The 16126-nt window shown below is 42.0% G+C and overlaps 1 protein-coding gene across 1 annotated transcript in view; it reads left to right on the forward strand.

Annotated features, from left to right (window-relative positions):
* The window catches only part of LOC118404430 (glutamate receptor ionotropic, delta-2-like), a 31942-nt gene that overhangs the window by 9407 nt on the left and 6409 nt on the right, over positions 1-16126 (forward strand). Inside the window, exons 3-6 of the mRNA XM_035803503.1 lie at positions 127-378; positions 12526-12728; positions 13952-14005; positions 14973-15167. Of these exons, the coding sequence (XP_035659396.1) occupies positions 127-378; positions 12526-12728; positions 13952-14005; positions 14973-15167 (704 nt within the window). The remainder of the gene's footprint in view (positions 1-126; positions 379-12525; positions 12729-13951; positions 14006-14972; positions 15168-16126) is intronic.

The following is a 16126-nucleotide window of genomic DNA, read 5'->3' on the forward strand; positions in this document are numbered from 1 at the left end:
GGTGGAGGCAAATACTCCCATGCGCGCCTCATACGGACTTAAATAAATACGCACGTGTGACCCTACCTTTAGTTTCTTTAGTCACATTATGGTTTCATCCACTAATAATATTTTATCCTACTCCAGTGTGTCAGCTACTACAGACTGACGTAGTTGCCATATTGAGTCACGTGACCTGCCAGGAGACGGCCACGCTGACGTCACTGACAAGTGAGCTGCGGATCCCCCACCTGACGACCAACAAGTGCCCGGATGTTGACCTCGGGGATTTCGTCCTCAGCGCGACCCCTGACCCCGCGAACGTTGACCTCGCCCTAGCGGCATATATGGAGGACAATAAATGGGAGCAGATTGTGATATTCTACGACAAGGACACCAGTAAGTCGATATGCATATTTTGTAAGAAAAAAGAACATTGATCATAGTAATGAAAAACAACAACATTAGTCTAAACTAATGAAGAAGAAGAAGAAGTTTATTTGCAAGTTCTTGCCCGAGGGCTAATTGCAACATGAAGCATACAGAAGATATAGTAAACATACATAAAGTAACTTGGTATAGATAACAATGGTGACAAGTGTAAACAAGTGACTATTCTAACAATGATATTGACTGCTGAGAGCTACAATCTACGCATTTGGGGTTTGACTTCTTTTCTGGAAGCAGTGGAAGACGAAGTACCCCACTTTTTCTATGATGAGTGGATTATGTGACGTCAACAGCTTTATAGTTTGGTAATAATAATAATAACCACATTTATCATAATATCAAAGCTGAGTTTTTTTAATTTCACTCTGTGTGGCTTTCTTTTGGTATGAGGTATAGTTTTTATTCATTCCACCGAATACCTCACAAGTACTGTAAATGAAGAAATGTTCGCGGTGGATCAATGTTCGCGGTTTTCGCGGCGGCCGCTTCACGGCGAATTTAAAACCACCGCGAACATTTTTCCATAACAGTAAGAAACTGCAGTGCATGGTGCTACGGCGAGATTAAAACCACCGCGAAAAGTCAATTTTCCCGCTACCGCGAAATTAAATCCCCGCGAACTTAAATGCATTTACAGTATTATCAACTTTCATGTTTCTACCGGGTTGCATAATACCGCCAAATTGATTTAAAAAAACTGTTAAAGTGGCCTTTCAAGACTGTGTTGAACACCTATTAATATCTATATTGTATAAACCTCATGATTACTGATGCATCATGGGTACATCTCTTTAAATCACATCACATCACATTCATGTCATTTTTGTGGTGGAGCAACACAAGATACAATCTAAATGCAATTTACAAGTCTATCATTCAACAGCATCTAATCTATGTGACTGCTAATAGAGTAGTACTACTAAACTTTTCTCCCGCTTTTCATGTAATCTGAGTTAACTTGGAGAAGTTATGTAGTCCACAGCTGCGTCTGTGTCAGACCAGATTGTATCCAGGTGCATGTTGAGGCATGATAAGCCCTTAGATCATTAAACAACCACTAGTAGTCGTTTCCTTAGGACCTATAGTAGGTCATGTCAATGGACTACACAACCGTAAAGTCTAATCATTGATTCGATTTGATTTATTTGGCTGTAAGAGATACAGCCAGGGCTACCAAAGTAGCCGAAGGCTATTATCAAGCCCTACTAACTGCACAATACTGTAAATGCAGAAATGCGAATTTAAATCCCCCGCGAAATTTTTTCCATAACAGTAAGAGACTACAGCGCATGGTGCTACCGCGAAATTAAAACCACCGCGAAAAGTCCATTTTCCCGCTACCGCGAAATAAAATCCCCGTGAACTTAAATGCATTTACAGTATCCAATCAACAACTTTACTTTTACCGATACATGAGGTTAGTTTTTCGAGCTAGGTTATACTGACAACGTATGATACATATAACTTAGATACGGAGACGATCTGTGAATCATTGATAAGGTACTCGCACAAGCTCTTTATCTCTACAACAGACAGTATGTGGTGGGAGGATTGAAGATCTCATATGTATATGTACGTTACAGGGCTCTAACCAGCGTCCGTTTTTCCGTCAATTGACGAAAATTTGCTGCGTGTGACGGAAAAATTTTAAAAGCAATCCGTCAACCTTGACAAGCAAAAATCCTTGGTGAAAGTTATAGGCCGCTTGGCCATGGGGACGCCATCCACGGCCGTAAAAGCCACACACTGTTTGTTTTGCTATTGTTATTATTGTTGACGAAGTGTGTCGGCGCCCTTTCGCATACAATAATCTCATTAAAAACCTGTTTTTCAAGGTCTCAGTTCAGTCCCTCTAACTCCTGGAATAGTGTTTTCGCGACAATGGGAATTGGCTGACGGAAAAAAAATTCGAGCTGGCTAGAGCCCTGGTACGTTATCTTCCATCCTACATCGCTAATGAATCTTTCCTCAACTCGATCTCTCCTCAATGGAGCAATAATTATCATACAAACTAAGAAACAAAGGCAAGTTTACCCGGAAAAAATGGGAACAAGTTTTCATCACTTCAATAAACGTCTTATTCGGGGCAAAAACATATTCCGGTTCACTTTGCTGTTATCAATTCACCAACTTAATGAAACTATTCACGATATTTTTTTAACCAGTAACCATAGACTAATGCATTACAGACAATACTTTAGCCCCAAAAATCTGAATTCCTTTTTTTGTAATGGTGAGCTTGTAACGAAAATCGATTATCTATGGCGCATAGAATGTCTTATGCCGCAAAATGTCAGCAATCGTAAAATGCAAGCAACCGCAAATGCCGAATGTGGTGAGAAAGAAACATGCCCATATATGGTGAGGGGAACGTCGCAAATATAGATTCTGAAAAGGTGGTTATAAACAAACGAAGATTACAGTTTACAGCATTGAGGCATTATCACAACAAAACAAATTTCGCTTACAAATCAAAGTGTTATTGTATCTTTGTGGGCATATGATCAAGGCACCTCTGTACCAAATTTCAGGTCATTCGGCTGTAATACCAGGGTACAGGGGGGCAAAATGTACATAAAAATTGCAAAAAAAACATGAATAAAATCATTTTAAAGGTAGATATGAAAAAAATGACCTAAGGGTATTGGCCCACTCTACCCGTGTGCCAAATTTCAAGTCATTCGGTCCAAGAACGACGGAGTTGATTCGATTTGAAGATTTGACAGGAGAAAGAAGAAAGAAACATTACGAACACAATATTTTTCACCATACCTATGGTATGGCTGAAATATAAAAAACAACAACAGAAGGTTACAATTTACAGCATTGAGACATTATCACAACAAAGCAAAATGTCGCTTACAAATCAAAGTGGCGGCACAGCTAGCACAAACTGGTAAATAGTGCGTGCACTTACGTAAGTACATGTAGTCTGTAACGTTTAAGAAAGATTTTTGTTGCACGTTATAGAAAATAAGATAAACAGGGCTTCATGATAATGGATTAATCTTAATGGATACGTAACCAGTAGATTTTAATTCAATGTGCACCAACGAATATATAAAAAGCGAGCAATTCAGCCAACTGGGTACAAAATGTTTTAGTGAAGTTTTGCAAAAAAAAAGTTCATCTATAATACGAACTTTGCCATTATAGACAGTGACAGCGTTCGGACGTGCTAATTCGCCGCTCCCGACAATGTTGTAATCTGTCTTTAATTGAGGTCACACTGGGTCGGATTTTGCTTCCAACGGACTCCTAACGTATCCTGGAACATTTTGGTATATAGTTTTTGACATTTGAGCCATTTGTTGGCTACTTTTCGTTGAATCTTCCGTCTATTAATTTGACGGACCCCAAGCGTCCAAGATGGCGTCGGCTTCCCCCCCTCCAGACAACGGACCTGGACAGCCGATCTTCGCCCTGCTTCAACTCCCTGGGACATCCACCTACGAAGAAGTGTATGGGGCATACTCTGACTTTGTGCAAGAGTACGTCAAAGAACACGAGTATGTGAAGACGCTGAAGGTGGCCGAGAGGAAATTGTACAACTTCCAGATAAGCGGAAAACAGTTCTCGGAGGTAAGCGTCGCCTTCCTGTCATACACGGAGAAGCACGAAGCTGAGCAATCTAACCGCCCCTTCGTCACGGACAGCCACAGTGTAAAACACAACTCGTGTTCCCTAACAGTCTACATACCGCAGGACACTGTAGCTTCATGGAGGACTGTTTGCGAATCATACTATGGTGTCAAAGGGAAAGACCACAAAACTAACGGTGTTCAGTATAGTGCAATGTTCAAGTGTGCAGACCCACAGTTCAGCGGGGAGTTTGGGTCAATACACATCACCGTATATGACTCTAAGTCTAGCAAGTTACTTATCCAGGGCAGTAGTTACGTGTTGTGGTTATGCTCCCACTATGACATCCTACGCGCCATGGTTATGTCAAACGCGGTCGATCAGCCCCCCTCAAGAAGAGAGGAGTATCTACAACGTGACATCCCCGGCCCACATGCCGCAAACGGCGATACCTTCACCAAATGTGCTGTATGCAACAAAATTGAAAGTGACGGCGAGGAGTGCGAGGTGTTCGTCAAGTGTGATGACTGCCTAAGCTGGACCCATTTTGATTGCACAGGCCTTGATGAAGAGACCAAGTCCCTCCTCAGGAACACCGATGAAGAATATTACTGTATAAACTGTCAGATTCCTACAGAACAACGCAAGAGTATGCAGACCAAAATCGCACCTCCACCACTTATCGCCTCTAGAGTGGAAGACAATGGCGCAAACAAACATGCAAATCACGGAAAATGTATGACAATCGAGAGTCAGTCCTCAGACGGTGAGAAAGTGGGAAAACTACAGACAGCATTGTTAGAACTGGAGACAAGTCTCGCTTCTTTGAAAGTACAGTCCAATGCTTTTGAAACAAACGTGTCAAATCAGCTGGATACCATCTTTAAAGCGCTGCCGACAGGCCAAAACACCACATCAAAGAAGTACGACGCTGAGATCACCAAACTAAGGGAAGAGAACACAAAACTCCGTAACCGGGTTCAAACCCTCGAGGTCCTGGTCAAGTCTCTCCAGTCTAAGTCATCGGACATAGAAAAGGACATGAGTGACGTGAAAACCTCCCAGGGAAGCCTGAAAGTCAAGGTGGCTAATATGAAAGACGTCATCCTGGACAAGGCCAAGTCTACAATCGATGGTCAGCCCCCGTGTAGCCAACACAGAGTGACCCAGGAATACGCAATCGCCACCACAAATAGGTTTGAGGTTCTACAAGACTCCCCAACCACAGATCTAGACACGGATCCCAAAGCCTTGATACAGTCCATCACTAACAACAAGGCCCACCCCAACCCGCGTCCCCAGCACTCTACACACAAGTCAAAACGCGTGGTGATAATCGGAGACTCAAACGCACAGAAGCTTAAACCAGGACTGCTTAGCCCGACAGCTGACGTGCCGAAGCCATACTGGGCTCCAACCCTCTCAGATACCCTGTCTACCCTGGAGACAATTTCTAAAGAGAAGTTCCCTCCATGCACAGTTATCTTTCATGTAGGGACCAACGACACTGTAACTAAGTCTACAGCAGAGATAGTCGACGACTTTGACACGACCATCAGCGCCACCCAATCCCTGTTCCCTAACGCTGAGGTGGTGATTTCTGCTGTACCCCCCAGAAGAGCCACCGGTCAGAATCCAGCAATCAATAAAGACATCACAGCTATCAACAATCACCTACAGGACAGGTGCCAGGCAAACCCCGCCTTCACCTTCGTGAACCACGCGAAACTGTGGAGCAATGACGTCCACAACGAAGTAATGTTCGAGCGAGACGGATATCACCTGAACGCCGATGGCGTCCGGGTGCTTGCCTACAACATCAAGAAACAAGCCACGGGTCCTCTCGGACTGCAGCCAAGAAACCCAGTCGCGAATGAGCGACGTCAGGAAAACCTGAACAGTTCGCCGTCTACCCCGCGGCAACAGAACAGACGGTACGATCACCCTAAGGGAAGGAGAACTGCAAAACCGAGTATGACGCGTCAAGGTCACCAGGGACACACCCCACGTAAAGACACCAGGCGTGAGGCTGCCCCGCACGATTCCCGTGAACGCGATAGACAGGCACCGCCCGTTCAAGGGTACAACCAGGCCTACCAGTCGCAGTACATACCGAGCCCCTTTGATGAACACTCCGGTCCCTACCACCCCTCCCCCATGTATACTGAATGGAACAGGGAGTGGCCTTCCATAACGGAAGCCTATGGTGGCAACCTTCCCTACCCTATGTGGGTCCGTCCCCCACCACCACCACGTTACAACAACGGACCACCACACTACAACGGACCATATGGAGTCCCACCGCACTACAACAGCGGACCCTTCGGAACACCACCGCCCTTCAACAGCGGACCCTACGGAACACCACCGCCCTACAACAGCGGGCCACACGGAACATTCTCCAGACCCAGTGGAAGACCTCAAGGTTCTAACTGATGTGTCATACACACAGCGAGAGAAACAGGAACTGTAGGACTGCTTCCAAAAGCCACGGGATATCCTTTGGCTTTTGGAATGTACATGGACTCGGTAGAAAAGTAGAAGATAGTGATTTTGTAAGCCAAATAGAAGGGTTTGATTTCTTTTCTCTACTAGAGACCTGGCATGAAGGTGAGAAACATTTCCCTAACTTTCTATGTTTCAGTAGCACTAGAACCAAAACTAAGAAAGCCAAACGTAGCTCCGGCGGTATTATTTTCCTGTTTAAAAAGCAATACAAAAACTTCGTTACAAAATTAGACAGCAAATCCGAGGACATTCTTTGGGTTAAAGTAAACAAAGAATTGTTGAATATGAAAGAAGATATCTACCTAGCATCAGTTTATATCAGCCCGAATAGATCCACAATCCATTCAAATAGAACTTATGACATATTTGACGAACTTGAAAACGAAATAGCTTACTACCAAAACTATGGCGAGGTTATAGTAGGAGGCGACTTAAATGCACGTGTGGGCGATCTGAAAGATTATATCGCAGACGATGGTCCTATTGACAGCCTCCCCGTAGACTACAACATCGACCATCCGCTCAATCGTAATAACATGGATTTAGGTAACCCCACCCCTTTCGGTAAAAACTTGATCGACCTGTGTATCAACAGCAAAGTAAGAATTCTAAATGGCAGGACCCCCGGCGATTCACTTGGAAAACCCACGTGCTACCAACCTAAAGGTTCTAGCGTAGTCGACTATGTCCTCGCAAGTGAAACAATCCTTCTCCGCAAAACTTCTTTTTTCCATGTTCATCCGCTAACACCACTATCTGACCACTGTAAACTTTCTCTTATTCTACATTGTAATGCTAAGCAATCTTATGCACAGACTACTAACTCTGACCTTCCCTTGCGTCCCTACTGTAAATTAGTATGGGACTCTGATTCGAAACATAAATTTAATGCCATAGTCAATAGCGCTGACTTTTCTTCAGCTATAGATAATTTCATCAGTAGGAGCTACGGGACAACCCCCAATTCTCTTGAGAGCGCGCTATGTGATTTCGTATCGCCTCTACAAGAAGCGGGTAAAAAGTCTTTAACACTACGCTGTAAAAAGCCAGGTAGACGGAAAGAAAACAAACGGAAAAGTAAAAAGAGATGGTTTACGGAGACCTGTTCTACTGCCAGACGTAACATATATGAACTGGCCAAACTGCTCTCTAAAAATCCCCGGGACCCCTATATTAGGGGCCAGTATTTCAAAAAGAAAAAAGAATATATGAAATTAATCCGGAAAACCAAGAAAGATTACAGAAATGGTATCCTTCAACAACTTAATTCCCTATCTACCAAAGACCCCACAACGTTTTGGAACTTAGTGAAACAGTTTAAATCAAATGACTCCATCATTAAAGATGAAGAAACAATTGACAAACAAACACTTCACAACCACTTCCAAAACTTATACGGAAGCGACACGAAGTCCCAAATTTCTAAAAGCGACAATCATTTCCATGCCCAGATTAAAACCAAATTGGCAGAACTCGAGAACAACTCCGCTAGTCAGAACAGTTTAGATGCTGAAATTCAACAAAACGAAATCAGACAAGCAATTGCCCAAGTAAAGAACAACAAAGCTTCTGGAAACGATTTGATACTTAATGAAATGATCAAATGTGCAGCCCATATACTTACAAGACCGCTAACTAAGCTCTTTAACCTTTTTTTGTCTTCTGGCCACTTTCCTAAACAATGGGGTGAAAGTCACATTGTCCCAATACACAAAAGTGGCCCCAAAGATGATCCCAATAACTATAGGGGGATCTCTGTCATTAGCTGCCTCGCTAAGCTGTTCACGACTGTAATTAACAAACGTCTTACTAACTATCTAGATGAAAATTATCTCATTTCCGCCAACCAAGCCGGCTTCAGAAATAACTTTGGAACTAATGATAACCTCTTTGTCATCGACACATTAATATCTAAATACAATAACACTAACAAACGCCTGTATGCATGCTTCGTAGATTTTAAAAAAGCATTTGACAGTGTCTGGCGGGAAAGTCTTCGTTATAAATTACTGAACTCAGGAATAGGCGGAAAATTGTACAGTGTAATAAAATCCATGTATAGCAACCCACAAACATGTGTTAAAACGCCAGCTGGTCTGACACCCCTATTCACAACAGACAGAGGCGTAAGGCAGGGGTGTAACCTCAGCCCTGCCCTTTTCAATTTATTCATAAATGACCTGGTAAAAGATTTAGACAGCCCTGACTGTGCCCCACCCTCCCTGCATAATCTACTTGTATCCTCCCTGCTATATGCTGACGACGTAGTGTTGTTTTCAGAATCTGAAACAGGTTTACAATGCGCTCTGGATAAACTCCATGCATTTTGCGAGAAATGGAAACTTCAGGTGAACCTAAAGAAAACCAAAGTTATGATTTTCAACAAACTCGGACGAATCTTCAAAAACATGAATTTTACTTTCGGTAAAGATACTATAGATATTGCAACCTCCTATTCTTACTTAGGCCTGACGTTATCCCCCTCAGGTACCTATTCTCTAGCAAAGAAACAACTGTCCTTGAAAGCACGCAAAGCCATTTTCAGTCTGAAATCCCTGATGCATTCATCTCTGTCTCCAAAGGCTCTGCTCAAACTATTTAGTACATGTATCAAACCTATTATATTATATGGTTGTGAGATTTGGGGTAAAGCTTATTCAGATGACAGTTGCCCAGCAGAAATTACACAGAACCGTTTTTGTAAAAATGTTCTCGGTGTACATAGAAATTCAAGTAACATAGCTAGTAGAGCAGAGCTTGGAATGTACCCAATAGACATAGATATATCCATACGTACAGTTAAGTATTGGCTGCGCCTCAAACAGTTGGACTTCTCAACACATCCCTTACAAGTAGACGCTTTACTCTGTCAGCAATCTATACCGAATAACAGCCGTAAGAAATACTGGTTACAACACGTAAAGGAAATTCTAGACAATACTGGTTACTCTTACCTATGGAACTCTATGAATTCACAGCTAGACAATAAGCATATATGTACATCGTTAAGAAAAAGGTTAGAAGATATATATATCCAGACATTTTCTCATAGACTGTCCACAGATAATGGTAAGTTAAGATTTTTCAAGAAACTAAAGAAGGGATACTCAATGGAAACTTATTTAACGTTACTAGATAAATTCGAGGTCAGATCGGCAATGTGCAAACTTAGAATTAGCGCCCACCCCCTTGAAATTGAGAGAGGGCGGTACAAAAAGCTACCTGTGGGCGAAAGAACCTGTAACCATTGTATGGCAAAACCGGTGGAAGACGAAATACATTTTATTTCTAACTGCCTCTCTAACGATCAGGAAAGAAAGGAGTTATTTGAAGAGGCATGCAAATTCCACAAAAATTTCCAAACGCTTACCGACGAAAACAAAACTATAACGCTGTTAACGTCACATAACCCACGCATCATAGAAAAAGTGGGACACTTCGTCTTCCACTGCTTCCAGAAAAGAAGTCAAACCCTAAATACGTAGATTGTAGCTCCCAGCAGTCCATACCATTGATAGAATAGTCACTCGTTTACACTTGTCACCATTGTTATCTATACCAAAGTATTTCATTTTATACATGTTTATTATATTCTCTGTATGTTTCATGTTGCAATTAGCCCTCGGGCAAGAACTTGCAAATAAACTTCTATTATAATTTTTGGCGTGATTTTCCTATACAGTCAAACCTGTATTAGGGGCCACCTCTACAGAGGGGCCACTTGGCCATAGTGGCCACATTTTGTCGGTCCCTTGGGTATTTTATCTACAAGTTGCCACCTCTTTACAGAGGCCACCTGTCTATAGTGGCCAAATTTGTCCGGTCCCTTGAGTGGCCGCTATAGACAGGTTTGACTGTATATTAAAACATTTAAAGGGCGTTTGGTGTTTCAGTCCATCGCAAGGTCAGTGTTTCTGTTTGCTTCGACGATTCTGATAAATCATGCTTCATCGGACATAATCATCTTCTGATCCACTTAAAACAACCACATAACATGACTAAATGAAGAATACTTACAAAATTGCCGATCAAGGAAGCAACATATGCAACCGGGACCTACGATCTATTAAAATGCAAATTTAGGGACACTAACAAGATAAAAAGATATATGTCCTGAGAGTAAGAGACTAAAAAGTATGTAAAGACTTATATGATTTTATTAATCCTATACGTCGGCTGCATGGGCAAATAAGCCATGCCTCACTTAGGCTAAATGAGAGAGAAAATAAAATCAGAGAACGTCTGAATATACCTCATTGGCTGACCCCACCACTTTTCGATGGATCCACAACACGTCCTCTGGGACCACAAGCATAATTTTATCTATAGAGTAATTAATTGTACATCGCACTGTGGACAATATATTATACCAGGATGTACAGACATAAAATAGTTACGATTCAGGTATTTGCGAAACTTAAACTTACACGCAGTCCTATTATTGCTGGTTTCACTCTTTTGGTAATGCATGAATGAATGAGTTTATTGCTCAACAATCGCACAAGGTACAATGTATGGCAACCAATAACAACTAATAGCTATACAGACAATAGTACTAAGAGGCTACATACAAAACAATAACAAAGCATTATCGATAGCAGTACAGTTATGTATGAGTAATCTGGTCTCGCATTTGGAATACATTATGAAGAAACTGGCCTACGTAGACGGATATTTTGAACACGCAACTTAATTCGGTGTGTCCTGTTAAACTAACCTATGTCCATACAAAGTAAATTGTGTCTAAATACATGTTTCACCATTAGATCAAAATTCTTCATTTCGTTTGTATCGATCTTGACTTAAGCTATCTGCGTAATCATTTTACCCCTAGAGTGTATTTGTATTGGTTTGATCGCTTACAAGTGTAATCCAATGCATCACCCTTTTAATGCCACTTAACCACATTGAAAAGTCACTGGACGATTCTATCTGCACAGCGGCTTAGATTAACACATTAAGGACACTATCTTGGCAGCACACCTTGAAGTCGCAAAAGACTCAGGTGTTATTGGCTACAAGTAAACGCCAGGCAAAATCGTAGTAAAAATAAATTAAACTATACAGGCAAAATTTGCAAGCAAATACACCATATTTGCTCTTCACACATAAAGTACTTCTCTATTTATTCTTACTTAGAGCTGTGTACCTAAACAAATTTTAGGTACAGGTACAGGTACACGGGTTTAGGTACAGGTCCGGACCTTAACCTGTACCTATACACGTTTGATAAAGTATAATATAAGTTAGCATGCAGCCAAATATCTTTTTTTTAATGATGAATAGTCATCTTTGTACGGGGAATAACATATTTGAGTCTCAAAATATTTTCTTTGTAAGTTTTCTCAAGTTTCAACTGCAAGATTATCACAATGGTCATCCCTCATTTGGGATTTACCAATCTGTAGCCTTAAAAAGTGGTGTTCAATAGTGTTTTATTGTGTTTAGGTACAGGTACGCAGATGTTTCTAAAGGTCCAGACATGTACCTAAACAATTTAGGTACACAGCCCTATTCTTACTTCAACACATTCTTACACATGGTGACCAGCCCCTCCAGCTCTGCCCTGCCACTTGCTACATAATGTAATTGCACACCACAGGGTGTCTGCTACTACTCCAATTATAATGATGATAGCCGTCTGGTCTATGTCATTGACCTTATTTGTTTGCTTAATTAAGAAGAAGAAGAATCGCATGCAAGAGAATTGTGTGACCTCTGAACTCCAACCCTTAACGACATGGCACAGATATGGATATGAGTACAGATATAATTATAATAAAAATGTAGATATTGTATTGCATAAATGTGTTATTAGTATGTCTACCCATGGGCTCCATGGAAAGCAGTGCTAGTCACCGTTAGAAGCTTACCCTGGTAAAATAATAAAAGAATACAGAAATAAATAAATAAATAGATAAGAAGAGGAAGGTAAACATAGTAACCAAACCGCAAACTCACCCTGACCTTGACCTTGACCCTGACAGCGGTTTCCATGTTTCCCAGACTTCAACAGGATCCAGACAATCCTGGGCACGAGCCCTGAGAACAAGATGGCGATGACAATCTTCAGAGTCCCTCCCGTTCCCAGGACAGACTACGACGGCAACATCTTCCGGCTCCTGTCCAGGATAGAAGCAGACGGAGTCAAACTCAGCAACGTGCTGATTCTGTGCGATGGGCCAAACACCTTACAGCTTCTGGCTCAGGTTAGACAATCATTCAATTATTATCATTATAATCATTATCATAATAACGACCGGCTCCTGTCCAGGGTAGAAGGAGACGGAGTCAAACTTAACAACGTGCTCATTGTGATGGGCCAAACACCTATCACTATCATTATTATTATCATCATCATCATCATAATCATCAAGATCATTATAATCATCATTATCATCATCAGCATCACAATCATCATCATTATTGGTCGTTATCATCATCATAGTGTTCTGTGGATTTATAAGACCAATCTTAGAATACGCGTGTCCGGTATGGCACCTAGGAATCACTAGTGCCCCGTCTAGGGCCATAGAGAACGTACAAAAAAGAGCTTGCCGCATAATTCTTGGTTCCACCTATGTTAGTTACGACATGGTCTATACCAGTTGTCCCTTCCGTCTCTGTGCAACAGACGGCACGAACTCTGTACAAAGTTTGGTACCTCTTTGCTGAGCTCCTCGTCTTTCTCAAAATGGCCTCCGCCAAACCGTGTGAGCCTGCATGGCAGAAACCTCAGGTCTAAACACCAGATAACACAATTCCACTGTAGAACGGCTAGGTACAGAAAGACTACACTGCCGTACCTTGTCGACTTGCTAAACAGTTCATAGTGCTAGAAGTATAAATAAGCTTTGGATGTATACACAGTTATTTTAAAGATGATTATTGTTATGTTTTATAATGTTTGGAATTGTGCACCTCTATTGCTTTTCATTTTAATTGTAACATGTGTAAAGCATACTGCAATTCAGCCGAAGAAATGAAGGCTGCCATTGTATGTTATTGTTTGTCGCTCGATGCGAAATAAAACCATTCATATATTATTGATATCATTATGCACAATGTGCAATTACAGCTGATCAGTCGTACAAAAAAGGACGTTTACAATTATACACAATTACACCTGGTCCATCGCAATATTAAGATTTTCCCAAGTTCCTCCTCAACGGTCAAAAAGTTCCCCAGCAGTTCCTTTTTAGTCAGTCCCTTACACAAATTGGTCTTCTGTCAAGCATAATCATCACCAAAGTCAAAGATAGTCAACATAACTAGACACACACTGATTAACTCAGACACCGCATGGATTATATTCTTTAAGGATCGATACTCATTCTAAGACTTTTATAGCTTTTAAATCTGTTGATAGATCTGTTGGGAATGACATTTTAATAATGCATCTGTGAGTTTAAACTGTCTGGTCTGTTTACAGGCTTTTGTGTCCGGACCGGTGAGGGAAGGGTCTTTCTGGCTCATCGGCAATCCGGTGAGTACGATACTTTAAGCCGCTAAGATTTAGTCCTCTTGAAGTCCTGTTCATTAACTGTTTCTCAGGCCCTAACTGATGAAACTACGGGATTATGATATAGCCTTTTTTGCAGACCTTTTTGGGGCGCTGGCGATTTTTACTCACTCGATCACCCACCCACTCACTCACTCACTCACTCACTCACTCACTCACTCACTCACTCACTCACTCACTCACTCACTCACTCACTCACTCACTCACTCACTCACTCACTCACTCACTCACTCTCTCACTCACTCACTCACTCACTCACTCACTCTCACACACACTCAATCTTTCACTCACTCACTCACTCACTCACTCACTCACTCACTCACTCACACACTCACTCAATCTTTCACTCACTCACTCACTCACTCACACACTCACTCAATCTTTCACTCACTCACTCACACACTCACTCACACACTCACTCAATCTTTCACTCACTCACTCACACACTCACTCACTCACTCTTACTCACTCACTCACTCTTACTCACTCACTCACTCACTGTCACACACACTCACTCACTCACTCTTACTCACTCCCCTTCTGAACCTAACGGTACTTGAGGCGCAAGAAAATTTGGTCGCTATTTGGCCTTGTCTAAAGAATGCTAAGGCTGAGTCTAAAGTAAACAAAAACATTTTAAAAACTGATTTGTTAATACTCAAAACGTTGATGTCCTTCTATTGCTTAGCCATGCAACACCAAACATATGCATATTTCCTGTTTTTGTGATTCCCACCAGGAAGACTCAGATGACGACATTAAGAACACCATCGGCAGCGCGCGTGGCGACTTCACGACCATTTACTCACTCACTCAATCTCTCTCTCACACACTCACTCATTTCACTCACTAGCTCACTCACGAAATTGTTCGGCCATAGTACATTGTGCATATGTATATTTACCACGTTTTATTGGGGTTTCCCTACCAGGAAGTCTCTGATGATGACATAAAGAACACAATCGGCACGGCGCGTGGCGTCATCACCACCATCAGTCACGTGCTTGACCTGTCGGACGCCGCGCGAGATCTCATCTCAACTCTCCCGGCCAAGATCACGCGAGACTTCATTCAAAATGGCGGAAAGACTGTCATTCCGTATTCAAAGGTATTTTTTAAAACCTCTGTTGATTCCTTTAAAATGAAGATTATATATACATTTGAATGTCTTAAATAGCAGCTGAAAAGTTACAAAACATGCAAAGTGTCACCTAAAGCAGCGGAAGACGAAACACATATTGTTTCTAAGTGTTCATTTACCCAAACCGTGAGAATCACTTCGTTTAGAGATGTTACAAAGATATAACCCAACTTTTCAACATTCTTGGACAAACAAAAAGCCACTTTTTTCTTGAAAATTTACCTACACCCCCTTCTCCATGTTCGACGCGGGCGGCCTTTCATAAGGCATAAGTCACATTTCCAAACCGGGGCCCGGCCGGGCTGTTTGTGGAAAAGAAGAATAGACATGTATACTTCAAAATATACACAAATAATGACCACGACTATTCCCTTAAACTGCCAAACCCGGATATACCCGGCACACATATACATGTCCTGTGTGCTGTGCCCGGATACAACCGGGATAGCGTATTCCCCCAAAGTAGCAGCTTTGCGTGTGTGTAGCGTACGAACCCCGAAGGTAGGGACTTCGGCCTTGTTTGGGGGTTTCTTTTGGGAGGTCAGCGGCCAACCCTGGCACTGATAGCATTTTATAGGGCTGAAACTCTGTCAGTTTAAGGGTTAAGATCTTGTGTACTTTGGTGTCTTTTATATCATCCTTTTTGTTACCGAAAGCTGCCCGGCTGGGTCCCGGTTTGGAAATATGACGTAAGCCAAAGAGGGGCTCATCTAAACTGAAAAAGCATCAGCATTATTCTGTGTTCATCCTATGTCTTCTCCTCCCTGCCTGTCTCCAGGCTGACCTGTTCTACATGTTTGACGCAGTCGGCCTTTCACAAGAGAGGCTAGTCCCAAGTAAAAAAAGCATCATGCTAAATACCACTACTTTGCTCTAGATCTTTTATGTTACAAAGCACATCCATTCTCTGGCCAGGCTAGTTCGCCATCCCGCACGTGTTTTTT

The sequence above is a fragment of the Branchiostoma floridae genome, chromosome 17 (genome assembly GCF_000003815.2).
Source record: "Branchiostoma floridae strain S238N-H82 chromosome 17, Bfl_VNyyK, whole genome shotgun sequence".
Lineage (NCBI taxonomy): Eukaryota > Metazoa > Chordata > Leptocardii > Amphioxiformes > Branchiostomatidae > Branchiostoma > Branchiostoma floridae.